Source organism: Nannospalax galili, unplaced genomic scaffold (genome assembly GCF_000622305.1).
Source record: "Nannospalax galili isolate Female #2095 unplaced genomic scaffold, S.galili_v1.0 scaffold77, whole genome shotgun sequence".
Classification (NCBI taxonomy): Eukaryota; Metazoa; Chordata; class Mammalia; order Rodentia; family Spalacidae; genus Nannospalax; species Nannospalax galili.
The window spans coordinates 3,629,630-3,657,350 of record NW_008341457.1 but is presented as its reverse complement, the minus strand read 5'-3'; the positions used below and the strand labels follow the sequence as shown (position 1 = coordinate 3,657,350).

The following is a 27,721-nucleotide window of genomic DNA, read 5'->3' as shown; positions in this document are numbered from 1 at the left end:
AAAAAAAGTACTGACTGCTCTTACAGAGGACCTGAGTTTGATTCCCAGCACCTACATGGCAGCTAACAACTGTCTGTAACTTCAGTTTTGACTCTGAACTCACAGCATTGCATGACATGAGTGTAATTGTGGATACATGCAAGCAATACACACATACACATAAAATAATAAAACATTTTTCAAAGTTTTATGTATATGCGTGTGTTGCCTGCACCCGTGTCATGCAATGCCCGCAGAGGACGGAAGAGGTTATTGGATCCCCTGGAACTGGAGTTATGGACAGTTGTTAGCTGCTATGTGGGTGCTGGGATTTGAACCCCTGTCTTCTGCAAGAACCAGCGTTCTTAACCGCTAAGCCATCTCCCCAGCCCCAAATAAAACATTTTTAAAGAAAATTTTAAAAATCACATTTCCAGGTGTGGTGCCCATTTGCATGTAATTTCAGCCTGGTGGTAAACTGAGGCAGAAGAATCGTGAATGTAAAGCCAACGTGGGCTACACATTGCCAGCGTATTTGAAAAAAAAAAACTGTGAAGAAGAAAATAATCTTTCCAGCCTCAGTTTCCCCAAGTCTAATAGCCTGGATATTTCGCCTTTCAGGTGCAGCGGCTCCACCTGGCGCCACTGGTGCTTGGTTAGCCTATTGGCTGAGGAGCCCCGCCCACTAAGTTTTAGCCACGCCCCCACGAAGCCTTACAGGCTGCAGTGAGGGCGGCGCCCGGAAGGTGGCGCGCGCACCCCAAGAGTCAACCCTGCTCTTTGAAAACCATGAAATGTTTCTTTTGAGTTGTGTGGACCCCGCTATAAATGTCTCTGACGTTAAAAGGGACCAGTAGATATGTACTGTGAATTTCTAGAGCCTTTTTTTTTTTGAGACAGGATCTCCCTGTAGTCCCAGATACTTTGGAATTCACTATGTAGCCCAGGCTAGGTCGATCCGCCTGCCTCTGCCTTCTAAGTGCTAGGATTAAAGGCCTGTGCAACCACACCAGGCTTGCCAATATTTTCTATGAAAAAATATTATTTTAGGGGCCGACAAGATGGCTCACTGGGTAAAAGTGCTTGGTGCACAAGCCATTAATGATCTGAGTTCCAGAACCCACATAAAGGTAGAAGGAGAGAACTGACTCCGTACTTTCACATGGCAGCCTTCTTCCCTCCCCCCTTCCCCTGCAACACACACATCAGGCACACAAGCACACCAATAAATAAAATTTAATTACTTGAGAAATATGGGGGCTGGAGAGATGGCTCAACGGTTAAGAGCACTGACTTCTCTTGCAGAGGACCTGGGTTCAACTCCCAGCACCCACATGGTGGCTAACAATCATCCTGTAACTCCAGTTCCAGGGGATCCGCTTCCCTTCTGACATCCATGCCACAGGACATGGGTGTGCTTGCTTACATCCATATGCCACATGCAGGCAATACACTCATACACAGAGAAAATAGAAATAAAATAAATACAATTTAAGAAAAGAAATATTGTCAGCCCAGTGTGGTGGCTTTAATCCCAGCACTTGGGAGGCAGAGGCAGGCGAATTTCTGTGAGTTCAAGGCCAGCCTGGTCTACATAGTGAGTTCTAGGCCAGCTGGGGCTACAGGGAGTCCCTGTCTCAAAACAAAACTTTTATGAACTTGGGGTACGTGAAACCATTTCACAGATTCTGCATGCAATAGACCGGGCTGTGTCAATTCCAAGCTCCCTCTCTGAGCTAAAAGAAGGTGGAGGCAACTGTGAGCTCTGCCTTCAGTGGGAAGGATCTGAGGTGGGATCAGATGCTCCCCTATCCCCTAGGCATCTTTCCAAACTGCCCACCCTATGGGACAGGAAGTTTAGCTCTGATGGGTTGCAAGCTTTTGTTTGTTTTTTGCCTACGCTGTGCTGGGGGGTGGAAGGGGCCTGGTGCAAACCTGGGCTTCACCCTGGGGCCTGAAGCCACCTGCAGAGATGACCTACCTGAGCCCAGGTTCCAAGCCTTGAGTTACTGAAGAGTGTGCCAACCAAAGCCACCTGCACCTCGACAGACTTGGGATTCCTAGAGAGTGGGGGAGTAGTTGCCCACCTCAGAGTTGCATGGTAGGACCCCCTAAAATTGGTCTTGAAGGAGGACTGCCCGAGTCTCTAACTAGGGACCTGACACCATCCATAGGACTTTGCAGGAGTGGGGCAGGGCTCTTCAGAGTAGTGGCATTAGCCACAGAGGTGGCATCATCCCCTAACTGAGCTCACACGGTGCCTCAGTTTCTCTTCCTGCAAAACGGGGCCCCAGAGGCCTGCACAAGATGGAGCCGGGCACCAGGTAAGCAGAAATGGGCCCTGCATCCCCCTTCATAGGATGGTCCCCGCTGTCCCTGGTTCCTAGGCGGGTCATCAGGGTTCTCACTTTCCCACATGGGAGGCCCTCATCCAGTCCCCGCAGCCCAGTCCCTCCCCACTTTAGGGGTCCATTTCACAGCTTGGGAACTGAGGCTGGATGGGTTTGGGAAGTGTGAAGGAAGGAACCAAGCCCACTTAGCTGATCCATCTCACGTTCCGGGTAAAATGAGGAGACGACTGGGAACCCAGGTCACCTTAGGCTCAGAAGTGTGGTGGGGACCCCCTAACCTCTCCAATCACTGTCCAAGGAACACTAGCAGCCCCGCCCACCCGTGCGCTGCCTTTGCGACCAGGGCTGAGGCGTGCACTTTGCGCACGGTCCCTTAAGCAGGGGGCGGAGCGTCCCTCAGTACTATTCCCCCTTCCTTTCATTATTTATTATCATTTAAAGGGACCGCGACCTGAAAATTTCTGTCCACTCGGTCTGCGCTCTCCAGCTCCCCTCCTCCTCCTCCCACCCTGGGCGTCCAGGAATCTACTTGGAGACGAGGGGGCACCCCGGAGAGGCGTCCTGGGAAAGCTTGGAAAAGTGGGGGGTACCCTGGAGAGACACCCACCACCTCCTCCTGAGTCCCTGGGGCTGCTGAATCACCGGCGAGGTATTTGCATCTGAGAGCAATTTGTCACAAGGCGATTCGTCTGCCGGGTGGGGGAGGGGCGGGGCGGGGGGCTGGCCGCGCGCGGGGACCTGGTCCTGATCCGATCCGGGCGGATGGAGGTGTAGACGCGGCCCGGAGACTCAGGGAGGCGGGTGTAACCCGGGAACCAGGAGCGCGCACCGGGCAGCTGGGTGATACCCAAGGTGAGGCCAAGAGGGGCAGAGGCCACTGGAGGCCACACCAGGCTGGACTCTGGGCACCCCGGGCATGAGCCCCCGGAGCCACCCCGCATTGTAAGACCCTTTGCAGCGCGGGTTCCAGAGATAGTTCCCTGCCCCACGCACACCTCACTTTCAGGAGTATCAGCCTTGGGGTACCCTTGAAACCGACAATTGCGGAGGTCTCTCCAAAGTTAGGCAAAGACGCGCATGGGTTTGGGGGGTATGCTGATCTGGGTTGGGGTGGCTGTCGGGGCTGTGAATCTTGGAGACTTCCTTCGGGTCTCCAAGAGCTCAGGGGACGCGCGGGGGTCGCGTGTGCGCGCTGCCCTCCCCGGGGACCCGGCGGAAGGAAACCGGCCCGTGTGTGTGTGCGCGCGCGCACGGGTTGCGGACTGCCTTCTGGGAATTTTTCTTTTTTTTTTTCCGTCTTCAATATTTTTTAAGTGCTTGAAGGGTCTCACTATGTAGCCCAGGTTGACGCTGAACTCCTGGTATAGCTCAGACTGGCCTGAAACTCGCCGCCATCCCCCGGCCGCAGCTTTTCTTCCCTGAGTGCTGGGCGGGGGGGGGGGGCAGCACCACACCCCGGTGCCTTAAGTTCTTTTTCTCCTCCAAACCTCACGTGTCCAGTGGGGTTCTCCATCCCTTGCAGCAGCGTACACAGAGTTCCCCGCGTTTTTTAACCCGGGGTGCAACCACCCCAGATCGCCCCCCCATTGGGGTCCCAGCAGTCGCCAGACAGGAAGCGCGGCGCGCGCGTGTGTCAACTCCAGGCGGGTTTGTCAAAGATCTTCCGTTTTTTGGGGACTTGGGCTGCAGGGATACCCCCGCCCCAACTCTCTTCAAGAAGCCTGAAATCCGGGCTAGGTTGGTGATTTGCTTTTTTAAAATTTTTCTTCTGGCTCCTGAAGACTTAATGTGTTTTCGTACATATCGTCCTGGAGGGGGACTCCCAGCCCACTTTCAGCTCCCCTCCAGCTCCTGCCTTCAACCCCCCTCGGAGCGAGGGGCCCCTTTCGCCACCCTCGGGCCCAGGCCTTGCACAACTTTAAATAACCCTGTTTTGCAAGGCCTGGCCGAGCTGAGCGAGTGATCTCTCTCTCTCTCTCTCTCTCTCTCTCTCTCTCTCTCTCTCTCTCTCTCTCTCTCTCCTCTCTCTCTCTCCTCTCTCCTCTCTCCTCTCTCCTCTCTCCTTCCTCTCTCTGTCCTGAGGAGGGGTATGAGGGTGTGGCTCTGTGTCCTGCCCCCCCCCCAAGACCACCCAGCACCCCATTCCCTTCCCCTCTTGCTGGAGGGCTCCTCTCTCTGACGGTGTCATAAACAGGGTGGGGGCCAAGGACAAAGGGCTGGGGGGGAGGGGTCTCCCAGGATGGGCTACACTGTCAGCTTGAGCGTTAATGGGACCCGTGGAGGGGAATGGGGGGAATGTCCAGAGCTGGACCAAAGGCAGCTCCGGGGGTGTCCACCTGCCCCTCTGCACCGCCACCCCCAGCTGTGGAGCCTTGCCCTTTTCCCCTCCCCCACCAAGCAACCCGGAAGGGTCATTAAACCCAGCAGACCCTGCAAAGGAGGGGACTGGCAGCTAGGAGGGGGCTTCCTCTTGCTTCTTCCCTCTGTTCCCCGGAGCCCCATCCCAAAGAGGGGGCACCACCTCTAGTGTTTCCCTAAGGGGGGGTGTGCCTGGGCTTTTGAAGTTGTCAGAGGTGGGGGAGGGGCAGTGGACCAAGTCACATAGACAGTGACCAGAAGTGTTCCTCTTAGCAGTTCTTGCCTTGGTAGATGGAGTGACCTGTAGCCCAGCTAAGGGGCTGGGTATATGGCAGAACCCCCATCTGTGAGATCCCTGCATGGAAACGGGGCTTTGAGGATCCTCTGACCCCCCTTTTCCTGTGGGGTCACACATACCACCCTACAGTTAGAAGTCCCTGGGGTGTTGTGGTAACTGGGTGTCAGAGGCAGGGGGCACACAGACCTCCTGTGATTCCAGTGGGTCCCCTACAAGGACCTTGAGGTTTGGGGTGATGGACAGGTAACCAGATGGGTACAGTGTGAACAGCCAGGAACTATCAGCTCTCCTGGCCTCTCTCAGACAAGTGGTCAGCCCTAGGGGTTCCGCATGAACTTTGGGGTTCAGGTTAGGCCTCTGGTGGCCTCTTGGGCCCTCTGTCTCCCTTCCCTACTGTCCCTTAATTTGGGGGCCACCTGAGTGCCCCTGGGGCTCTGTGACTGTTTATAGGCAGCTTGGGTCAGTTGCAGGTGTGGCCAGATGGGGCCTGGGTCCTGCTGCTGGTTGTTAGGGGGCCCAAAAGGACCCCAGAGACAGGGACAGAACAAGTTGCATTGTGGGACATTAACACCCCCCACCCCGCCCTACAAACTAGGAACTCGGACCCCAGTCCCTGGCAGAGAACCTGGACACTGAAGGCCGCCAGACTCAGCCTCAGGTTGAGGAATCTCCAACCTCTGTTTACAACACCTATAAAAAACAGACAGTTTAGTCTGGGCATGGTAGCCAGCAGAGGCAGGCAAATCATTGTGAGCTCGAGGCTAGCCTGGTCTACATAGTGAGTTCCAGGCCAGCTGAGGCTACAGAGAGACCCTGCCCTAAAAAGACAGAAAAAAAAAAAAAAAGAAAGAAAAAAGCCCAGACATTCCTCCCTGGCCCAGCCTGACACTTGTTACATGGGGAAATTGAGGCCTAGAGGCCAAAGATGAGGCCTGGGGGTCATGAAAGGAGGGTGCTGGCCCTGGGCTGATAAACAGCAAGTGCTCCATCTTGGGGCCTCTGTAGGCTGAACAACTCCTAGAACTCAGAACTGGAACCTAGAACTCCAGGAGGCCCCTGGGGTACAGAATAGTGGGGTTCAGCCAATCAGAAGGTGGGAAAGCCTGGTCACTCCCCTCCCCCAATTATGTTAGGACTAACAGTTGGCTGTTGGGGTGGGCATGGGTGACCACAGTCCCTCCTAGGTGGCAGACAGGTGTGAAGGATTCTCCCATCAGTCTTTGGGCCCAGCCTCCCTGGAGAAGGATGCCTCAGTGACCTTACCTCTTGCTCTCTGTCCCCCAGGAGTCCTTCAACACTTGAATGAGCCAGCTGCCAGCCGCCACTATCCTTGGATGCCCCCCATAACCCCTGGCATGTCCAACCGGCCGTCAGAGGCCTGAGTCATCCCGTGACCCCAACCCCCGGCCACCCTGCACTGTCCCGGCTCCCCCGAGGCTCCCACGCTGCAGTGCGGCCGAGACCCGTCCCCACAGGGGCCACCCCTGCCGGCTGCCCCTGGTGCCCGGGGTGGCCCGGGCCGCAGGGCCATGAAACTGCAGGCGGTGATGGAGACCCTCCTGCAGAGACAGCAGCGAGCCAGGCAGGAGCTGGAGGCCCGACAGCCACAGCCCCCCCCAGAGCCCCCCACGAGTGTTCGGGCCCGGGGGGCCCCTACAGAAGAGGACAGAGAGCCAGACAGTGCCCGCATGCATAGGACGCAGATGGCTGCCCTGGCCGCCATGCGTGCAGCTGCTGCCGGCCTGGGGAACCCGGCATCTCCCAGTGGCTCTGCAGACCAGCACCCCAACTCAGAGGATGAGGACACAGCCCAGGAAGGGTCTCTGGGATCACCTGTCCTGCGAGGAGGACGTGCCCAGGAAGGACCCGGGCAAACGGACAGAGACGGGCATCTGATGAATGTGGACTTTGATGAGGATGAGTAAGTTAGGGTCTGGGGGCCCAGGCATCTCATGATTGCTTTGGGTGCAAGTGGGAGCCATTTGAAGGTCACGGACAGTGATCCCCAGATGTGTTTCTTAAGATATGGTATGGTCTGGGGTGTGTCAACACTGCCCAGAAAATCAAGTGCTATGGGAGGAGAGAGCAATTAACAATATTTTTGGGTTTTTTTGGTCTTTTTGAGACAGGGTCTCTCTAGCCCCAGCTGGCCTGAAACTCAGTATGTAGGCCAGGGTGACCTTGAACTCACAGAGATGGGCCTGACTCTGCTTCCCTAGTGCTGGGATTGAAGGTGTGCACCAACATACCCTAGATGATTGATGATTTTTCAAATTTTTTTGGCTTTTGGTTTTCAGTTTTTTTGAGACAGGGTCTCAGTATGTAGCCCAGGCTGACCTCAATCTCACAGTGATCCACCTGCCTCTGCCTCCCAAATGCTGGGATTAAAGACATGGGTCACCATGCCTTTATAATTAAAAAAAAAAAAAAAGTACTTATTTACTAATGTATTGCCTGCATGTAAGTGCACCCATGTTGTACAATGCCCTCGGAGGGCAGAAGAGGGTGTTAGAGGGTGTCAGATCCCCTGGAACTGGAGTTACAGATGTTTGTTAGCTGCCACGTAGGTGTAGGAACCAAACTCAGGTCCTCTGAAAGAGCAGCCAGTGCTCTCAACTGCTGAGTCAGTCCTCTAGGCCTGGGCATGGTAATTTTTGATAGGATGTTCTGGAGGAAAGAATAGAGAGCCATTTGTAGGGAGCCTGGATGATGACATGGGGCTTGAGTGGGCGGAAGGGGGGTCGAGACCCTCCAGTGCCCTGTGATGACAGTGGCTGTTGCCCTGGCTTGCAGAGGGAGAAACTGAGGCTGTGTCAGTAGGGTGTGCCTGTCTCTCTCTGATGACCATAGGTGTTTCTTGTCCGTTTTCAGAAAACCCAAGTGGGAAGAGGAGGAAGAACTGGATGAGGACCTGGGGGATGAAGAGGAAGAGGAGGATGACTTTGAGGACGAGGATGAAGAGGACGAGGAAGGCCTGGGTTCCCTGGGACCTGCTGGCCTGGGCTCCCCAGGCCTGTTCTCGCGCAAGACCCAGCCTGCTCAGACTTCCCGAGGGGACCCCAGGGCTATGGGAGGCCCTGAAAGGCCAGGACCCAGTCCGATCCATCCCAGTCATGTGACATCCCAGATGCCACCACCAGACCATGGAGAGTGGACCTTTGAAGAGCAGTTCAAACAGGTGGGTGACGAGGGGATCCCTGCTGTCATGAACAGGGCTGGATGACTCAGTGACCGACCCTGGGACAGGAAACCCACAAAAGTGGCTCATTTGTCATGGCAGACATGGAATGGGTCAACTGTTTGCTATGCAAACCTGAGGATCTGAGTTTGAATTCTGAACATCCATGTTAAAAGCCAGGCTCAGTGGTACATGCCTGTGACCCCAGTGCTGGGGAGGCTGAGACAGGAGGGTCCCCAGGGCTCTCTGGCTGGCTACCCTAGCCACATGGGGTCTCCAGGTTCAGTGAGAGACCCTGCCTCAAAAGATAATATGGTGGTGCAGGGCTTTGATTCCAGCACTCAGGAGGCAGAGGCAGGTGGATCTCTGTAAGATCAAGGCCAGCCTGAGCTACATAGTAAGACCTTGTCTCAAAAAAAAACCCAAATTAATAATGTGCATGGTATCTGCATGTACACACAGGTGTAGGTGATTGGTGACCTGGGCCAGGTTGTGGTGTCCAGCTGTGGAATTGTGGGATTTGAATAGCATGTTATCCTCAGGACCAGATGCACAAGTCTAGAGTGTCAGTGCTGGTCCAGGGTGGCTGGTGGAGTTGTGACCATAGCAGAGCCAGCAGAAGCCTGTTGCAGTTCTATGCTGGGCCAGGCAGGGTGGGGTCCTGGGACCCCCAGACAGGCTTCCTTTGGCCTGGGGGGCCCACAGAGGAAGCTGGGGCCATCCTGGCCCTGGTCAGCAGGCGGGCAGGCGGGAGGAAGTGGCCGGCTGCAGCCTTTGAAGTCTGGCACAGATGGGAGCCAGATGGGCGGGTGGGGGGTCTGCATTCCAGTGGCCAGCTGGGCCTGTGTGTGGCCGGTGGGAATTGCCTTCTGCCATTGGGGGCCCCTGTGTGGGCTTCATGGTGAACCCAGCCCCCCACCCAACCAGTGACAGGCCAACACATCCCCAATAGGTAACCCCCCAGCCCAGTGATGTGTGGGGCTCAGTGACAGGCCAGGTGTCCCCCATGGAGCCCTCCCCTCAACAGCCCTGTGTTTGGTTAGAAAAGAAAGCGATGGGGTCAACCAATTGGGCTAGGGGGGTATTGAGGCTAGGGCTAGGGTGAGGGTGATGGTTGGGGTGAGGATAAGGGTTGGGGTTGGGGTTGAGGCTGGGGTTAGGGTTGAGGTTTATTGTTAGTGTCAAGGTTAAGGTTAGGGTTGAGATTGCAGTTGGGGTTAAGGTTAGTGTCAGGGTTGGGGTTGGGGTTAGGGTTGGAATTGGGGTTAGCATTGGTTTAGGGTTGGGTTGGAGTTAAGGTTGGGGTTGGGGTTTGTTTGGGTTAGTGTTGGGTTAGGGTTAGGGTTTGTTTGGGTTAGTGTTGGGTTAGGATTAGAGTAAGTGTTGAGTTAGGGTTGGGGTTGGGTTGGGGTTAGGGTTAGAGTTAGTGTTGAGTTAGGGTTGGGGTTGGGTTGGGTTAGTGTTGGGTTAGGGTTAGGGTTAGAGTAAGTGTTGAGTTAGGGTTGGGGTTGGGTTGGGGTTAGGATTAGAGTTAGTGTTGAGTTAGGGTTGGGGTTGGGTTGGGGTTGGTTTATCTGGGCTGACCTTAGAGTAGGTGTCTCAGGCACAGGGAAGTTCCCATCCTGATGGCCTACCCTGCAAAGGCCTAAGGCAGAACTGGGTTTCACGGTACCAGGAGACATCACCCTCCTCCCTCCTGACATCTGCAGAGACTCATCTGCCTGGTGGGGGTGGGGTAGCCCCACCTCTCAAGATTGCCTGCTGAGGTGCACATTGGGCCAGTGGCCAACTGACCTATCAAGGGACGTCACTGGCTGCTGGGTGTGACTGAGTCCCGCCTCAGGCCTGGAAGTTAGCTGTGAGCTCTGTGGCTTGGCTCACTGGAGAGTCTCAGGGTTTTATGTGGAAATCACTCAGTATTTAGCTTGGCTGGGTATGTGCTGTGCTGGTCTACCTCATTCTGTGTCTCAGTTTCCCTGGTCCGTCAGAGGTGTGCTCTGCTGCTGTGCAACACATTTTGCAAATGGCTGGCCTAGAACTCACTATGTAGCCCAGGCTGGTCTCCATTTTACCCTCATCTCACAGCTGGACTCATGCATTAAGAGACAAACACCACACATACATATTAAATGCACACAATAGAGAGATGGCTCTTTGGGTAAAGCACTTGCTATGCAAACGTGAGGACAGGAGTTCAAATCCCAGGAGCAGGAGCATGTATAAAGCCAGGCATGGTGGTGCATGCCTTTAACCCGCACACTTGGGAAACAGAGGCAAGCAAATCTTGGTGAGATCAAGGACCAGTGAGGATGGATTTGGTGATGATGTCCACAGACAGCAACTGGTCCTTGGCCCTGGGTTACCCTGTCTGCCTCTATGTGGCCATTTGGGCATCTGGCCTAGGCTGGCCTGGCACCTTTGTGATCCATGTCAACAGTGGTCCCACAGATTTTGCCCAGCCTGTGTTGACTCTGGCATCCACCCCTCTGGCACATGGCGGTACTGGCCACTTGGCACTGTCTCCCTGGTCTTCCTACTGGTCTGGGCCATAGCTTGCTTCCACCAGCTGGTCAGACACAGCTGGACTCCGCCCTAGGCTGTGGGTCTGATCGCTGGCAATGGGCAATGACCTGGGCTCAGTCTTGGCATGGGACGTGCATCCTTCTGCCTTCCTGTCCCTACACTGCTACACCCACCACAGAGTGATTTTCAAACTGGCAGGCTATTATAGGTTTTTGTTTGTTTGATGTTCTTGTTAGTTTTTTGTTGTTGGTTTTTTGACTAGAAGTCTTAGTATATAATCCAGGCTGGCCTTGAACTCCTAGAAATCCCCCTGCCTCTGCCTCCCAGTTCTGGGACTAAAATTATGCTCCACCACATCTTGTCACCTGTCCTGTTCCCCAGCCCCCAGCACCATACATCCATTGCCTGTCCTTGAATTCTCTTGCTCTGGGTACTTCCTGTCATGGAGCCTGGCACTGTGTCCTCTTGTGTCTTGGTCTCTTGTTGAGTACCATGCCCTTGAGGTCTCCCCATGCTGTGGTGTGTGTCGGAGCTTCCTCCTCTTCAGGGCTATGTAATACTCCAGTGTGTGGGTGGACCACGCTATGTGTCCATCTCCTATCTGTGGTGGACACTAGGTTGTTTCTGCATTTGGGTTCCACAGAGCTGTAGGAGATTTTACATGGGCATATTCTTGTTTCTGCTGGGCGTGTACCTGGATTGAAATTGCTAGGTAGGGTAGTAAGTCTGTAGGCACCTATTAGGGAACTGCAGCTCAGTTCATGTTTCTGTGTGCAGGGCTTGGCTCCCCTGTGTCCTCACTGACACTCCTCACTTTCCACTCTGAGCTCTAGCCATCTCCACTCACCATATAACCTGAGTCTGAGCTCAGAACTACAGAAATGAGCCAGGTATGGTGGCCCACACCTGTCATCCCAGCACAGGGGAGGCCCAGGCAGCAGCATCAAGTTCAAAGCCAGCCTGGCTAAGAGCAAGACCCTGTCTCAAAAATAAATAAGTAGGGCTATATTCAGTTTGTGGAATGCTTTGTAGCTCAATATGTACAGTGCTTGTTGCTCAGTGTGTAGAGTGCTATGGCTCAGTAGAGTGATTATAGCTCAGTGTGTAGAGTGCTTGTTGTTCAGAGGGCTAGCGTGCACTGAGCCCTAGGTTCATCCCCAGGACCACATAACACCAGTCCCGGTGGCACACATCTGTCATCCTAGCACTTGGGAGGTACAGGCAGGAGAATCAGGAGTTCATGGTCATCCTTAGCTGCATATTGAGTTTGAGGCCAGCCTGGGCTACATGAGACCCTATCTCATTAAACAAAGAAAGAAGCCCTGACCCAGAATTCACCATCCTCCTGCCTCCTCAGCCTCCCAAGTGCTGGAATCCCCCACCACACCCTTCCTCTTTATCCCATTCAGAAAATACATATTACATTTATTTATTTATTTTGGTGAGGAACACATGTAATGGTGTATGCTCCTTTACCCACTGAGTCATCTCATTGGCCCTCTTTTTTTTTTTTTTTTTTTTAAAGTCCCTGACTTCCGGGTTTCCCATCCTGTCCTCACACCAAGATATGGATAACCAGATGTCTGGGGCTTGGGCAGGGCTGATGGATTCTGTCCACTCGGAGCCTCACATGCTGTGTTTCTCCATTCTGTGTGATGTTATCACCTTCACGTGCGTCTGCCTGGGGGAGAACCTTGGTACCTGATGTTTCCCAACACCAGAGGGGCTGGTCAGCCACTAGGTGGACACAGGGCTGGACCACAGGAAGTAGTTTAGGGAAAGTGGCCTAAAGAAGGGCTATTGTAGCTGGAGTTTCGCAGGGTGTGTTAGAGTTCCCCAACAGGCATAAGCAGTAGGGTCTACTTCCTGGAACACAATGCTCTAGAAGACCAGACTTGACCTTAGTTTGGGGCAGTGGGGGATGGAGAGGTATTGGGTGGCTAGGTGGACCTGGATCTTCCAGGCCTATGGAGCTGGGGGTTGGAAGGTAAGTTAACGTTTTCCAGCAGGAGGGTGTGCCAGCCAGATTGTTTGATGCCCGGGGTGTGAGTGTGTGTGTGTGTGTGTGTGTGTGTGTGTGTGTGTGGGGCCTCAGGTTCCCCAGGCATCCCTGTCTGGGGCCTGACAGACAAGTGTGTTTGTCCCCGGGCCTGGAGCCAGCATTGGCTGCGGGTCCTTGGGCCCTGAGTTGAGCAGTGGACCGGGAGGTGTCAGGAAGCCCCCGGGCGGCCTCATCAAAGCTGTTGTGGCTGCTGGCTCCCAGCCAGTGAGCTGTGGCAGGCGGCGACCGTGCCCGCCCACCATCCCTGGCACAGTGCCCTGGCCCGTGCCAACCCCAGGAGCCCAGCTGACTCAGCCGGAAGGAGCTTATCTAGTCGCCAAGTCGGCCACCAGGTCACCGCCATGGCGGGGTTCCCCACCCTGTGACCCGCTGCCAAGTGCTGTCCCGCCCCAAGCTTTCTAATAACACACGCCAAGGCAGAGGGAGCGGTGTCCCGAGGGTACATTGACCCCAGAGGGTATGGTGGCCCAGGGACATGGTGGTGATGAGCCTTGTGAGCTGGTTTCCCAGGACATGCTTCATGCCCACCGCTGGCCCACAGAGTGGGCAGCGGTGAGAGACCCACTAACCATTACCCTGAAGGTCCTGGGCACTAATTCTAGAAAGCGCCGGGCACAGGTCAGCCACCAACCACTGCCCACGTGCAGCTGCAATGGCCAGTGCTGATGCAGCCTCTGTAATCACCGAGGCATGGACTGAGCAGGCATGGTGTGCTCTGCCCTAGACCAGCCCCTGCAGGGCTCAGCTTCATCCCTGCCTCAGTTTCCCTGCTTGCCACAAAAGCTTTTTTTCACTGGCCTGTCAACTCCCTTAAAACTAGTTTTTCAAGGGGACACAGGTTCTAGAAGGCAGATGAGCTCTGTCTATCCCAGCTGAGCCTGCCTGAGGCGGTTGAAAAGGCCAAGTGCAGCCTGGTGGATGACAGAGTGGTGGCCGATGGTCCTTCCCAACTCACCCAGCCACATATGGCCAGGGGACAATGTGGAGGTCACAGGGTTAAATGGTAACTAATATGCCCATTGAGGAGTTGGGCATAGGGACATGGCCTTGCCCTGTGGTCAAGGCTAGGCCAGAGTCTGTGGGAACCTGAGGGATGAATGGCAGGTGGGTGGGGTCAGTGCCCCAGCCACCCCCAGGGACCCTGTTCCCTGGAAACCAGGCACCAGTGGGCACACGGTGTGCCTGTCACTCAAATAAAGGCCTGAGACCGGCCCCATTCTGGAGGTACAACCCATATCACACACCCACAGTCCATATTCAGGAAACTGAGGCAGGAGGAATACCATTTTGAGGTTGGTTACATAGTGAGACCCAGGAGAAATGCCCCAAGAGAAAGAGGGGGCTATGGCTCAGCACAGAGTGCTTTTAGCTCAGTGCATACAGTGCTTGTGGCTTAATGTGCAGAGTGCTTGTAGCTCGGTGGGTAGAGTGCTCTCCTGGCATGCACTGAGCCCTGGGTTCATCCCCAACACCACATGAACCAGACCTGTCCTCCCATCACTCAGGAGGTGGAGGCAGGAAGACCAAGAGTTCAGGGTCAGCCTGGGCTACATAGGACGTTGAAGATGAATTGAGGACACAGATTTGTGGCTAGTGTGGGGACAGGGTAGGCAAGGGTCGACCTGCAGTAATCTGTGAATCTGAGCCCTGGTCCTTCGGTGAACATTAATGGAGCACCTGTTGTGTACTGTGGAGACACGCCTGTTAACTTGCCAGTGGGGAGTCCTGTAGGGCACAGACAGGGCGGGCCTGGCCTGTCTGGGAGAGATGGGTGTGTCCCAGAGCCTGGCTGTGTCCCCAGCTGTGCCTGGTTTCTCTGTCCAGGCATGGTGCATCCGTGCATCTGCTTGTGACCCATGAGTTGTGGCTCCCCTGTGACCATTCTGCTGTTAGAACCCCAGAGCCACAGGCTAGACTTTGGGGGAGTTGTCAGATGGGGACCTAGGTAACAGGAGAGCAGGGGACCCATGTGAGGGTGGGGGACAGGACATAGTGACACCGGTCCATAGTCACCCAGGGGCTCCACACACCTGCCACATTCTCCCCTTCCTCTGGATCCTGTTCCCTCCCCCTCGTCCCCTTCCCTCTGAGTCAAGATCCCAGCCCCTCACTGGGGAATTCTAAGCTCCAAGTACATAAACCTCTCTTCTGAGAAAAGGAAGCTGAGGTTCTAATTTGACCATAAGATGTGAAAGCTGTCCAGGAGAGAAAGAGGCAGATTGGGGGTGGCAAACACACCTGAAATCTTGTGATTCAGAGACCCAGAGAGCAACATCTGCTGGCAGCTGCTCCTTGTGGCTCTGAGTGGTCATTTCAGAAGGACTATTAATATCTGTTTCATGGGTGGGACACCTGTGTGTTCTGGGGGACAAGGGGCCTGCTGGGGTCAGAGCTGGGGAGTACACAGATGTTTTGGCCCAGCCCAGAATCACTTCCTCAATTTTATAAGAGCCAGAGCTCACAGGACGGAACGAAAAAGCCAAAAGAGCCGGGTGGCCCACCCTGGTGGGGAAGCCCCCAGCCTTCAGGTGCACCCCAAGCCTTGGTGGGACCAGGCAAAGCCAAGAGAAGGCCGGGACAGAGCTAAGAATGCACAGCCTCTGTGCATGGCGCCCTTTGCTGTACATATCCCTAGGGCACAGCTCTGCCCAGCTGTGGAGGTCAGTTCCCTGCAGATCCCTGGGGTAACTCAGAGTTTCAGCGCATACCTTAAGTCCCAGCAGAAGCAGGCAGGCAGAAGCAGGCAGATCTCTGTGAGTTCATGGCCAGCCTGGTCTATATAACATGTTCCAGGCCAGCTGGGGAAACAAGAAGACCCTGTCTCAAAAAGACCAAAAAACAAACAAACAAACAAAACAAAAATCCCACTGGTCTCTTGTGGGCTGGAAAGTGCTCACTACCAAGCCAGGTGGGCCCTCATGCTACCCCTGAGCCACGTCCCTAGCCCCTCACTGGGGATTCTAGACTGTCACTCTACCCCTGAGCCACGCCCCCAAGCCCTCTTTTTACTTTTTATTTTGGGACAGGGTCTCACTAAGTTGCTCTTCCTTGACCCTGGATCCTCCTGCCTCAGTCTTCCTAGTAGCTGGGAGAAGCCCCATAGAACTCCAGTCTCTGCCCACATCTTCAAAGTACCTGGTTTGGTTTCTGCTTCTGGCCTGGGTGTACAGGTCTTTGTGGTTTTGTCCCCAGTGTCTGTCATGAGCCTGTTATACAGAAAGTGCTCCATAATGACCCTAAAACTCCTGGGATTTCCAAATATGAAAATTTCAGCCCAAAACCTTCAACTTGAATTCCCCCGTGTCCTGACTGGTTTGTCTTTTATTTATTTTTTGTGTGTTTGAAGACCAGGTCTCACATAGCCCAGGCTGGCCTCAAACTCATCATGTAGCTGAGGATGACCCTGAACTCCAGAACCTCCTGCCTCAGTGCTGGGATGACGGGCCTGTGCTACCATGCCTGGTTTATGTGGTGCTGGGGTTGAACCCAGGGCTTTGTGGTACATGCTAAGAGAGTGCTTTACCCACTGAGCTACCAGCATCCTATCTACTGAACTACAAGCACTCTGCCCACTGAGCTACAAGCACTCTACCCACTGAGCTACAAACACTCTGCCCACTGAGCTACAAGCACTCTATCCACTGAACCATAAGCATTCTACCCACTCTGCTACTAACACTCTGCCCACTGAGCTATAAGCACTCTGTCCACTGAGCTACAAACATGCTACTCACTGAGCTACAAGCACTCTACACACTTGAGCCAAATCCCCAGCCCTATCTGTTTTAGACAAGGTCTCCCTCTGTAGCCCCGGCTAGCCTGGAACTCACAGCGTCTCCTGCTTCAGCCACCCAAGTTCCACAATGACAGCTCATGCCAACACACCTGGTCCCCTATGAAAAAAGTTCAGTCTAGTGCTCAGCAGGTCTCTGGGGCTCTGTTCATGGATCACCTCTTCCTCAGTTTCCCTAGTTACAGAGTGAGTTCCAGGTGAGTCTTGCCTACTCCTCAGTGGCAGCATGGGTGTTTCCTCCAAGGGGGTGGTACACAGGGCCCTGGGGTTCTTCTATCCTCTGAAGAGACACAGTGCTGAGTCATGGGCTGCCTTGGGCCTCTCAGGAGGAGAGAGTGAAGAGCTTCAGCTGTGCAAAGGCCCCAGGGCAGGGCTGGTGTGGTTAACCCCTCCTGGAGGCCCAGGAAGCCAAACACTGGAAGGGTCTCAGGCCATGGGAGGGAGTGGAGCTTAGGGCTGGGAAGAAGAGGGCGCCTTGGAGGGTTGTAGAGCTGGGAAGGACATGCAGGCCAAGGGTGGAAAGAGAGGTTTGCAAGGCCCTGAGGCCCATCAGAGGCGGAGAAGGAAGCATTTACTTTGACCACTGCAAGTTTTTTTGTTGTTTTTTTTTTTGTTTTGGGCGGGGGGAGCAGCATTATAGCTGGTCCAACCTTTCTTTTTTTTTTTTTAATAAATTTTTATTTATGTTTTTATTTTTATTTTATATGTATGAGCGTTTGCCTGCATGTATGTAAAAGTGCACATGTGTCCTGCAATGTCCGTGCGTCAGCTCCCCTAGAACTGGAGTTATGACAATTGTTAGCCACTATGTGGGTAGTGGGATTTGAACGTAGTCATGAACAGGAGTAAGACTCTGATACATGCACAATATGGAGGAACCTCAAGGACATGACACCCAGTGAGAGACCTGGACATAAAGGCCACAGTGTGGGGCTCCATGACAGGAATTATCCAGAGCAGGAGAATCCAGAGACAGGAAGTGAATTCCTGGGTACCAGGGTCTGGGGAAGGGAAGTGTGACTGACTATTCATGGGGATGGTACTTTATTTAGGGTGATGGAAGGTTCTGGAAGTGGATTGAGGTGGTGGTTACTCAACTGTGTGAATTTACAAACGCTCATCCTTGATGCATTGATTGTGATCTGAGTTTATATGCATAACTTTAAAAACCCAAAAACCATTTTTTTGTTTTTTTTTGGGGGGGGGGGCAGGAACTCCCTATGTAGCCCAGGCTGGCCTTGATCTTGTAGAGATCTGCCTGCATCTGCCTCTGTTGGGGTTAAAGGTGTGCACCACCATACCCTGCCAAAAAAAACAAAACAAGTGTTCAGAACAAAACTCAGCCTTGAACAGGAGGGTCTGCACACCCAGAGGCTCTGAGGCTCTTTTATTCCTGTCAGGCAAGCTGAGACCCACAGTGCTGAGGTCCAGGTCCCCAGGGCCTTTCTCTGGGGTCCCCCACCCCAGGTGCAGGGGCAGCTGACTCAAATCTGTTGGCTTCCAAGTTTTTCTGAGCTCTTAAAGCCATTTCTGCCCTAAAGAGGAAAACATAGTTTGAGTTCCCAGAAACTTTGTCAGCTCACGCAAACCAGCTTTTTAACAGAATTTCCCAGCAGGGTGTGGTGGCTGACACCTGTCATCCCAACACTGGGGGAGGAACTGAGGAAAGGATCAACCTGGGCTACACAGTGAGACCCTGGGTGTGGTGATGCATGCCTTTAATCCCAGCACTTGGAGACAGAAGCAGGTAGATCTCTGCGAGATTGAGGGCAGCCTGGGCTATATAGCCAGTTCCAGACCAGCTGGGACTACAGAGAAACCCTGTCTCAAAAACAAACCAAAACAAACAAACAAAACCCAAAAATAACCCACAAGAACACAAGCTAATCAACAACCAAAGAAGCCATGGTTTGTAGCTCAACTGTGGGCAGAGTGCTCACCTAATGTGCACAAAGTCCTGAGCACTTAAACCAGGTGTGATGGCACACTCTCATCATCCCAGCAGGAGGATCATGACTTCAAGGTCATCCTCAGATACATACTGGGTTTGAGGCCAGCCTGGGCTACTTGAGATCCAGTCCAAAAAAAAAAGAAAAGAAATAAGATTAAAACAAAAAGTGTCCAGTTCACCAAGTGTGCTCTGCTACAATGTTTCTGGGAGTCTGGGAGTTCCTCTGGTTTCATACCCAGACTAGAAGCAGCCAGTTAAGTCTCCTGCCTCCTGCTAACCTGGTGGCTGTAGGGAGGGGCTTGTAGGCTGGGGCTGGCAGACACTGCCTGCATCTTGTTCCTGGGGTCCACCCTATGTGCACACCCGTCCCCCACTGGGGCCCCGTGGACTTTGGAGCCCTTGGGAGCCAGTGGGGCTGTGGAAAGATGGGGGCAAAGGTTTCCAGGGGCCCTGTGCCTGAGTGTGCACACAGTGGATTCTTTATGACTGGGGCCCCTGGGCTTGAGGACCCCACCCTGGGCCCTGTGAGAAAGGTGGCTGCCAAGGTGCAGTTGGGACACAAATCTGCAAATGGCATAGCAAGGTCTAGGAGGGCTTGTCTCAAAAAAAAAAAAAAAATTCCATGTGTACTTAACAAGTGCCTGCTGAATACCTCCACCCCAGCCCTCACTTTCCATGCAGGATTTGACCCTATTTTTTAGATTCACACATGGAATAGTAGGAAATGGTGCCAGGGCCTCACTGCAGGAAGTGGATGCCCACAGCAAGGGCTGAAAAATCACACTTATTTAATGAGCATTTATTACACAACTGCTGTGTGCTTTGCCTGATTTTAGATAAGAAGAACAGTCAAAAATCTCTCAGTGTTGGGTCCATGACCAAGAGAGGGGCCTGGACATTGCCACTGGGGAGGCTTTGACACTGTTCTCTAGGGCCTCCTGCCAGCTGTCCAGGGCCCCATAAAGCTAGGGCAGCCTTTACAGCTAGCTGCCTTTGTTGTCACTTTTCCCCACAGACTGCTGGGGGACCCCACAGCCCCCATTTATGGCTTCAAGCTAATGCCCTGTCCTTGCAGGGTTTGGACCAGGCACCACCACAGACTGGCCCCTCAGCCTCTCAATTAGTCAAAGTGTCAGCGGCTCTGGTTTGAGTTAGCTGCTAGTTCTGAGCCTCATGTTTTCTTTCTGGGGGCTGTGATGGTGCTAGGACCTCAAGATAGAGCTGTGTATACGTGAAGCATAGCCCAGGCTGGCCTCAAAGTCACTGTAGCCAAGGCTGACTCTGAACTCCTGATCCTCCTGCCTCCATCTCATGGTGCTGGGGATGGATCTAGAGCCTTGTGCATGCTAGGTGAGCACTCTACCCACTGAGCCATAAACACCCTGCCTACTGAGCTATGAACACCCCACCCAGTGAGCCACACCAAACTGCTGAAGTTTTCCAGATGGGGATACTGAGGAAGGAGGACCTGGAGGTGTCCTGTGGAGGGGGCTGAGTTTGAGGGTGGAGGTTGGAGATTGTGCTGTGCCCTTTTCTGGGAAGGGGTTTGGGGCTTGCTCTTAGAGTGCTTTAGCCCCCATGGGGGAATCACACAGAATGCCCCCAGGTCTCTGTATCTTGGTTCCATTGAGACCCTGGGAGAGGGTCCCTCCTGCCTCCCCCCAGGGTCTGGGGCTCCAGCCCAGACTGTCCAACCTCACTGCCCACTCTGCCTGGCCCAGGTGGCAGCTAAGAAAATCAAATTGTATTTGTGAAGCATTTATTATGTGACAGCTGTGTACCAGGCTGATCTTCAACACCATGGATCCAAGTCCCCTGTGCTAGAGGTGCCATGCACACACCCCCCCCAACACACCTGCAAAAGCCCACAGAGCCAGTGTGGGGAAGGTGTGGAGGGCCCCAGCCTGCCTGGGTGCATGTGGCACCCTGAGGCTGGGTGCAGGGCGGCCACATGGCAACATACAGAGCCCTGCACCCCTCGGACTGCCGGAGGGGGTGGCCTCCTTGGACTTAGGAATGTGGGCTGGCCAGTCTGGTGTGGGCTGGCCAGGGTGGGGCTCAGACACCAAGAGCAGCTGGCCCCCTCAGCAGCCACAACCACCCAGGGCAGAAAGACCTGGGCTCCCCTTTCCAGAAGGCTCCCACCCCCACATTAGGTCTCCATTAAGCAGATGGAGAAACCGAGTCCTGGGGAAGAGCAGGTCCTCTAGGCTTAGAGACTAAATGATGGATTATGCAGACCCAACCTAATTGGTGGTTTCTAGCCGCCCTCCCCATCCATTCAGCCACATTCCTGGAGGTTAATTTGAAGCTTGGTATTCAGCTGCATTCTAATTATCTCCGCCCTGCTTCCTCCTGCATGGTCAGCAAGTCCCTGGGGCCCAGCACCCAGAGGACACCCAGGACGCAACCCTGACCCCTCCTGTGTCCCTGTGTCCACAGTCGCCCCACACCACAGCCCAGGAGGGCAGACAGTCACGTCGTTACTCCGCTCTACCGACTGAGCTACAAGCACTCTGCCCACTGAGCTGCAAGCACTCTACCCACCAAGCCACAGCAGTTTTTGAGGAACATAGGGAAACTAAAGAAGGAGGGTGTGGAGGAGTCTTGTGGAGGGAGAACCGGGCTCAGGAGCCGGTGGGCTAAGGATCTTGTATCACCATGCTGCAGTTTCCTTATTTGTGTGAGAATGGGCGCCAGGCTGTTTTGACAGTCAAGCTTGGAATGCCATATGAGGCAGGAAAGACCCTTTCCAGTAAAGTCCCTGATCCAGATCCCCCTGGGACGTTGCTAGTGTTCCTTGGATGGGGAGTCAGCATCATCTGCTCCACAACCTCATGGGTGTTGGGAGTACAGGGTCACTGGGACCTTCCAGAGTCCTGTCCCTCCTGCACTGACCTTCCATTCCACTCTCTCTACAGCTCTATGAACTGGATGCCGACCCCAAGAGGAAGGAGTTCCTGGACGATCTGTTCAGCTTCATGCAGAAGCGGGGTGAGTGGGGGTGGGGGGTCACGCATGTCTGATGGGGGAGGCGGATGTCCTGTGTGTCTGATAAAGGAGGTGTCCTGTGTATGTGTGTGTGTGCGTCTGATGGGGGAGGCAGGTGCTGTGTTAGTCTGAGCAGGGAGACACATGCTGTCAGGTCTGATGAGGGAGTCGGACAGCCTCCTGTGAGTGAGTACCCCAAAACTGTGACCAAGTCCCCAGCAGCCACCTCCAGAGCCGCAGGCATATGGGGGGACTTAGGGGGTCCTGGGCACTCTCCCCCAGGGTGAGATTTGCCCCTTCCACCCACTGGCTGGTACTGGGGGGCTGGGTTGTTACCATCCCACAGTTTCCAGGAGGAAACTGAGGCCCAGGGTGGGGTGGAGGCTCCAGCTGTGGAGCAGGAAGGGTGGGGACCCAGAGTCCAGTGTGGCCAGTGCTGGGGCCCTGTGAAGCCTCGGCTTCTGTAAACACAGGCCTGGCCACCGGAAGGCTGAGGGTGAGGGGGGAACGTGGGCAGTGGCTGAGTTAACCCCTCCATGCCGGGATGGGACCATCTTGTGTTATCCACAGAGCCCAGCCCTGGCCAGTCCAGACCTGCTGCCCCTTGTGTGGCTGGCTGATCCTCTCCCTCTTGTTATCATGTGTCCACACCTGCTGAGCCCCCCACAGCGCAGGAGGGGCCGCCCCGCTGCTCCCGACCACCCAGCTGGCCATCCTCCTTCCCTCAGTGTCCATAACGGGATCAGCAAAGCTGGGAACCCTGACCACAGAGGCCCCTGAAACCTGCATCCAGCACAGCCTGGGTCCCTTGGGAAGAGAGGCAACAAACTCTTACATAATCCTCAAAACTCCAGTACCCTTGGGGTGCCAGGTTCACGGTCCAGCTCCCCTTGGCCACCCCAGCAGTTTCTGCAAGTTTGTAAAGGCAGGAAGTGGCTGAGAGGAAGGGATCCCCCAGGCTGGATTTTGGGGAGCCAGGGCTTGGTGGAGGTGGGGCAATGTGCGTCCTGGGACAGGTGGGCCTGGCCTTCACTCACAGTGGGTCATGCCCCACAGCCTCAGTTTCCCCCTCTACAAAGGGCAGGAGGCATCCCCCTCAGAAGGCTTGGGTGGGGCCTGTCAGTCTTTGCTGTTCTCCCCTGAGCACCTGCTGTATATAAGGCTGGGACCTGAGGATTCTTTACTGAGTGCCTGCTGTATGCCAGGCTGAGACCTAGAGACTTTTTTTAATGCTTTTGACAGATGCATGGGAGGCTGGGGGTCTGTGGGTGCAGGTTTGACGCTCTGGGCTAGCCCACAACCTTCTGCCCCTTAAACTGAACATCACATTAGCCAATCCCTCCCCCTCCACTGGAGCCTTGGACACTCCAGGGATGGAATGAGGAGGACGGACTCTGGGGTGCCACACAGTTGTTCTGGCAACTAATGTTGCTGGAGACCTGGAGCAGAGCTCACAAGGGCCCTTTGGCTCCTGTGTGTCCCCAGGAGTCTTCTCCTAACCCCTCCCCACCCAGCAGTCTGTGTGGTTACTCTGGGGGAAAAGGCACTGCAGGGACTTGTCCAGGGTGCAGCCACCATGAGACACCCCAGATGATGTGGGGATGGATGTGGCTCCTCACATGGTGGAAGCCTGTGTACAGTGGGGGCGGGTGGCAGCCCTGGCACTGCATGGGAGTCCATGGGAGGCCCTGGTGCCAGAAGCCTGCTGCTCAGCCAGTCAGGCTGCATGGTCCGGCCACTGGGCCCTGGACAGGCAGCTTCTCCCCACATCCCACAGGGACGCCCGTGAACCGAATCCCCATCATGGCCAAGCAGGTCCTCGACCTGTACATGCTGTACGTGCTCGTGACTGAGAAGGGCGGCCTGGTGGAGGTCATCAACAAAAAGCTGTGGCGGGAGATCACCAAGGGGCTCAATCTGCCCACCTCCATCACCAGCGCAGCCTTCACACTGCGCACACAGTGAGTGCAGCCTCCCTTGCCTGCTCCTGAGCTAGCCCACCACGTCTTGAGCTAGCCCACACCCTCACCCTGAGCTGGCCCACCCCCTCACCCTGAGATAGCCCACCCCTCAGCCAGAGGTGCCCCCTCCTCCCCAAACTAGCTCACTCCTCCTGAGCTGTGTCTTGCTGCATCGTGTCCCATGTCCACAGGTACATGAAATACCTTTACCCCTATGAGTGTGAGCGCCGAGGGCTGAGCAGCCCCAATGAACTCCAGGCTGCCATCGACAGCAACCGGCGGGAGGGCCGGCGCCAGAGCTTCGGGGGCTCACTCTTCGCTTATTCACCTGGCAGCGCCCATGGCATGCTTTCCTCACCCAAGCTGCCTGTAACGTCCCTGGGCCTGGCTGCCAGCACCAATGGCAGCTCCGTCACCCCTGCACCCAAGATCAAGAAAGGTGAAGACTGGATCTAGATATCTTTTAATTTATCCAGACAATCATGATAAACCAAGTCAGTGTGAACTAGATCTCCCATTGACCACCAGTCTGCTCCCATGGCAGACATTACTAGTAAATCCCAATTCTCTAACCCCATGCCTGGAGGAAACAGACATCACCAATCAATCCATCCTCATCCCCACCCAGTTCTGTGCCACTGTAGGCATACATGTATAATTAGACCAGCTTCTGCTCCTGGCAGGCATTACTAATTGAGAGCTAATTTTCATGTCTACACTGGGACAGATACTATTAATTTAGCACTGTACCCTTTCCTAAACCAGGCATTGCTACTCAATTGTAGTGTCAGATACTACTAGTCGGTTATGTCTGTTTCCTCCTTATTTGTAGACTCCCTTGACACACACTAGACCCACTACACATATGGCTTCTAGTAAGCTGCAAGCCCAGATTCATATGTACCCAGTAAGGAATCCTCTCCTGTGGCAGACATCACTAATCAATGGCAATTGTCTCTTTTGTTAAGCCTTAGAATCCTTCTTAACACATACCTGCTCAAAAAGGTGCTAAAGCCAGGTGAGGTAGCACATATCTTTAATCCTAGCACTTGAGAGGCAGAGACAGGTGGACCTCTGTGAGATCAAGGTCAGCTTAGTCTCCATAGTAAGTTCCAGGCCAGCTGGGGCTAGAGAGACCCTGTCTCAAAAAAAACAAAAAAAAGAGGCTAAGACTGTAGCTCCATGGGTATAGTGCTCACACAAGGCCCTGAATCCATTCCCAGCACTGCATAAATGCCTGTCATCCCAGCACTCTGGAGATGGAGGCAGGAGGATCAGGAGTTCAGGGTCATCCTCATCTACTTAGTGAGTTAGAGGCTAGCCTGGGCTGTGTGAGATCCTGCCTTGGGATGCTGTTTCTATCCAGCTCCCCCCTTGTGGAGCACACCAGCTTGCCCCCAGGTCCCTTCTGACCTGCTCCTCTTCTGTCTATCTAGAGGAAGACTCTGCCATCCCCATCACTGTCCCAGGCCGCCTGCCTGTGTCTCTGGCGGGTCACCCTGTTGTGGCAGCCCAGGCCGCTGCTGTGCAGGCAGCAGCAGCCCAGGCAGCTGTTGCAGCTCAGGCAGCTGCCCTGGAGCAGCTCCGGGAGAAGCTGGAGTCGGGGGAGCCTGTGGAAAAGAAGATGGCTCTGGTTGCTGATGAACAGCAGCGTCTCATGCAGCGAGCTCTGCAGCAGAACTTCCTGGCCATGACAGCCCAACTGCCCATGAACATCCGAATCAACAGCCAAGGTACCATCCAACTCAGAACTTGCTGAGTGTTGTGTCTCTCCTGGAGCCATCCTATGTAAAAAGAGCCAAGGTGTGGTGGCACACGCCTTTAATCCCAGCACTCGGGAGGCAAAAGCAGGCGAATCTCTGTGAGTTCAAGGCCAGCCTGGTCTACATAGTGAGTTCCAGGACAGCTGGGGCTACAGGAAGACCCTGTCTCAAAAAGAACAAACAAACAAACAAAAAAAGAGCTGAGAAATCAATAATTTTAAAAAGGAAAAGCTGGGTATGGTGGTGCGTGCCTTTAATTCCAGTACTTAGGAGGCAGAGGCAGGTGGATCTCTGTAAGACTGAGGCCAGCCTGGGCTACCTAGCAAGTTCTAGGCCAGGCAAGGCTACATAACTAAGACCCTGTCTCAAAAAATAAATAAGGGGCTGGAGAGCTGGCTCAGCGATTAAGAGCATTGGCCACTCTTGTAGAGGTCCCAGGTTTGGTTCCCAGCACCCACATGACAGTTAACAACCATCTGTAGCTCCAGTTCCAGGGGATCCAATGTCCCCTTCTGGCCTCTGGAGGCATTGCACACATGTGGTGCATTTACATACATGCAGGAAAAACATCCATATACATACAATAAAAACAAATCAATCTTTATAAACAAATCAATAACCCTACCAAAGACTGAAAATTACAAAGGCCCTCTGTGGAGGCAGGTAGGACACAGGGCACCACTGGATGGGTTTCTGAGTCTCCCTGCTAGTTCTCTTGTTCCCACAGCCTCTGAGAGCCGCCAGGACTCAACCATGAGTCTGACCAGCGCTAATGGCAGCAACAGCATCACTATGTCTGTGGAAATCAACGGCATCGTGTACACAGGTGAGGGCTTGCTGGACTGCTGCCTGGGTGTGGGAGTCAACAGCGCACAGCAGTGGCCCTAGATGCGGGTTTTCCCCAGAGGACCAAGGATGTGGGTGGCTGTCCTCACAACATATGCATTCATTACAATGGTGGGTTTGGCAATTTTTGTGTGTTTTTAGCCGAGGCTGGTCCCAGATTCATTATATAGCCAAGGCTGACCTTGAACTCCTGATCCTCCTGCTTCTACTTCCAGAGTGCTAGATGACAGGTGTGTGCCACCAGTCTCTACTTTAATATATGGGGTTAGGGGCAGGTACCACAGAGCTCAGGTGAGGAGAACATCTTGGGGGAGCCAGTCCTCTCCTTCCACTGTGTGTCTCAGGGATCAAACTCAGGCTGTCAGGCTCAGCAGCAAGCCCCTTTAAACCAGCTGAGTCACTTGCTGGCCCTCTTCTTTGTTTTGTTGAGACAGGGTCTCTCTGTAGCCCCAGCTGGCCTTCAACTCACAGAGATCCACCTGTCTCTGCCTCCCACGTGCTGGGATTGAAGACCTACACCATCACATCAGGCCTTTTAAGATTTTTCAAAGATATTTTATTTATTTTATTTTACGTATATGAGTGTATTGCCTGCATGAATGTAAGTGCACCTGTGTCATGAAATGCCCATGGAGTTCAGAAGAGGGTGTTGGATCCCCTGGGACTGCAGTTACAGACCAGACCATTGTTAGCTGCCATGCGAGTGCTGGGAACCAAACCCGGATCCTCTGCAAGAGCAGCAAACTCCTTTACCTACCTAGCCATCTCTCTGGCCCCTCATTTTTATTCTTTTGAGGCAGTTTGTTGCTAAATCACCCAGGCTGTCCTCAGTACCATCACTCTCTTGCCTCAGGCTCCTGAGCCAAGGGATGGCAGGCATGCAGGCCTGGCCTGGCCTCTGGCCTGGTGTTTGCAGACTTGACAGGCCTGGCAGTCTGACACATTCCTCTGTTTCATCCTCATACCAGGGGTGCTGTTTGCCCAGCCACCGCCCCCCACGCCACCCTCTGCTCCCAGCAAAGGTGGCCCAGGTAGTGGCACCAACAATACCGCGGGCAGTCGGACAGGAGCCAGTGGTACGACCAGCTCGGGCAGCCAGGTGGGACCAGCAGGGGTGTCCACGCCCCCCACATCTACCTCAAATAACTCCTTGCCTTAAGGAAGCCAGGTCACATCGCTGTCCACCTGCCACGTCCCTCATTGGCTACTGGAACCCTGCAGCCACATGGGGGAAGTCGGATTTCTGAGGACCCACAAGACGCCAAAAAGATTTATATAAACATATATATAGAGAGAGATATATAGCAAATTTAATAAATCAGGGCAAAGCAGAGGACACTTGAATTTCTCAGGTTTCGGAGACTCCGAGAAATGGATTTGATGAGAGCCACCAAGAAAATCTTATGGCAGAGAGAGCCTATCTTCTAGAGGTTTCCTTGGGGTCCGGCTTGGACCAGCTCTGGTTTGCAAGCGACTCTACCACTTACCTCATGAACTGCCCCCACCCCCTGGCACTGTGTGTTCTTACTTCTTTGGTTTTTTAAAGTTTTAATTTTTGTCTTTCATTCCATAGTCATATCTGAGTTGCTTCTGTCAGAAAAACGAAAATCCACAAAAACCCTAAGCCAGGATCATTGAAGGTTTTTGGTTTTCTTTTTCTTTTTCTT

The 27,721-nt window shown here is 54.0% G+C and overlaps 1 protein-coding gene across 3 annotated transcripts; it reads left to right on the top strand.

The window, feature by feature from the left end:
- The first annotated feature begins 2,781 nt into the window (after positions 1-2,781).
- Arid3a (AT-rich interaction domain 3A) lies at positions 2,782-27,324 on the top strand. 3 transcript variants are annotated; one of them, XM_029565474.1, is made up of 9 exons: positions 2,782-2,979; positions 6,271-6,907; positions 7,837-8,164; positions 21,415-21,487; positions 23,262-23,445; positions 23,637-23,884; positions 24,882-25,178; positions 25,936-26,034; positions 27,023-27,324. In XM_029565474.1, the coding sequence occupies exons 2-9, from the start codon at positions 6,516-6,518 to the stop codon at positions 27,211-27,213; spliced, it is 1,812 nt and encodes a 603-aa protein (XP_029421334.1). In that variant the 5' UTR covers positions 2,782-2,979; positions 6,271-6,515; the 3' UTR covers positions 27,214-27,324. The 3 variants fall into 3 exon arrangements, with proteins under 3 accessions (XP_029421334.1, XP_029421335.1, XP_029421333.1); XM_029565475.1 differs by lacking the exon at positions 2,782-2,979 and adding an exon at positions 3,054-3,182 and having other exon boundaries at positions 7,858-8,164; XM_029565473.1 differs by lacking the exon at positions 2,782-2,979 and adding an exon at positions 3,054-3,182.
- Positions 27,325-27,721: the final 397 nt, after the last annotated feature.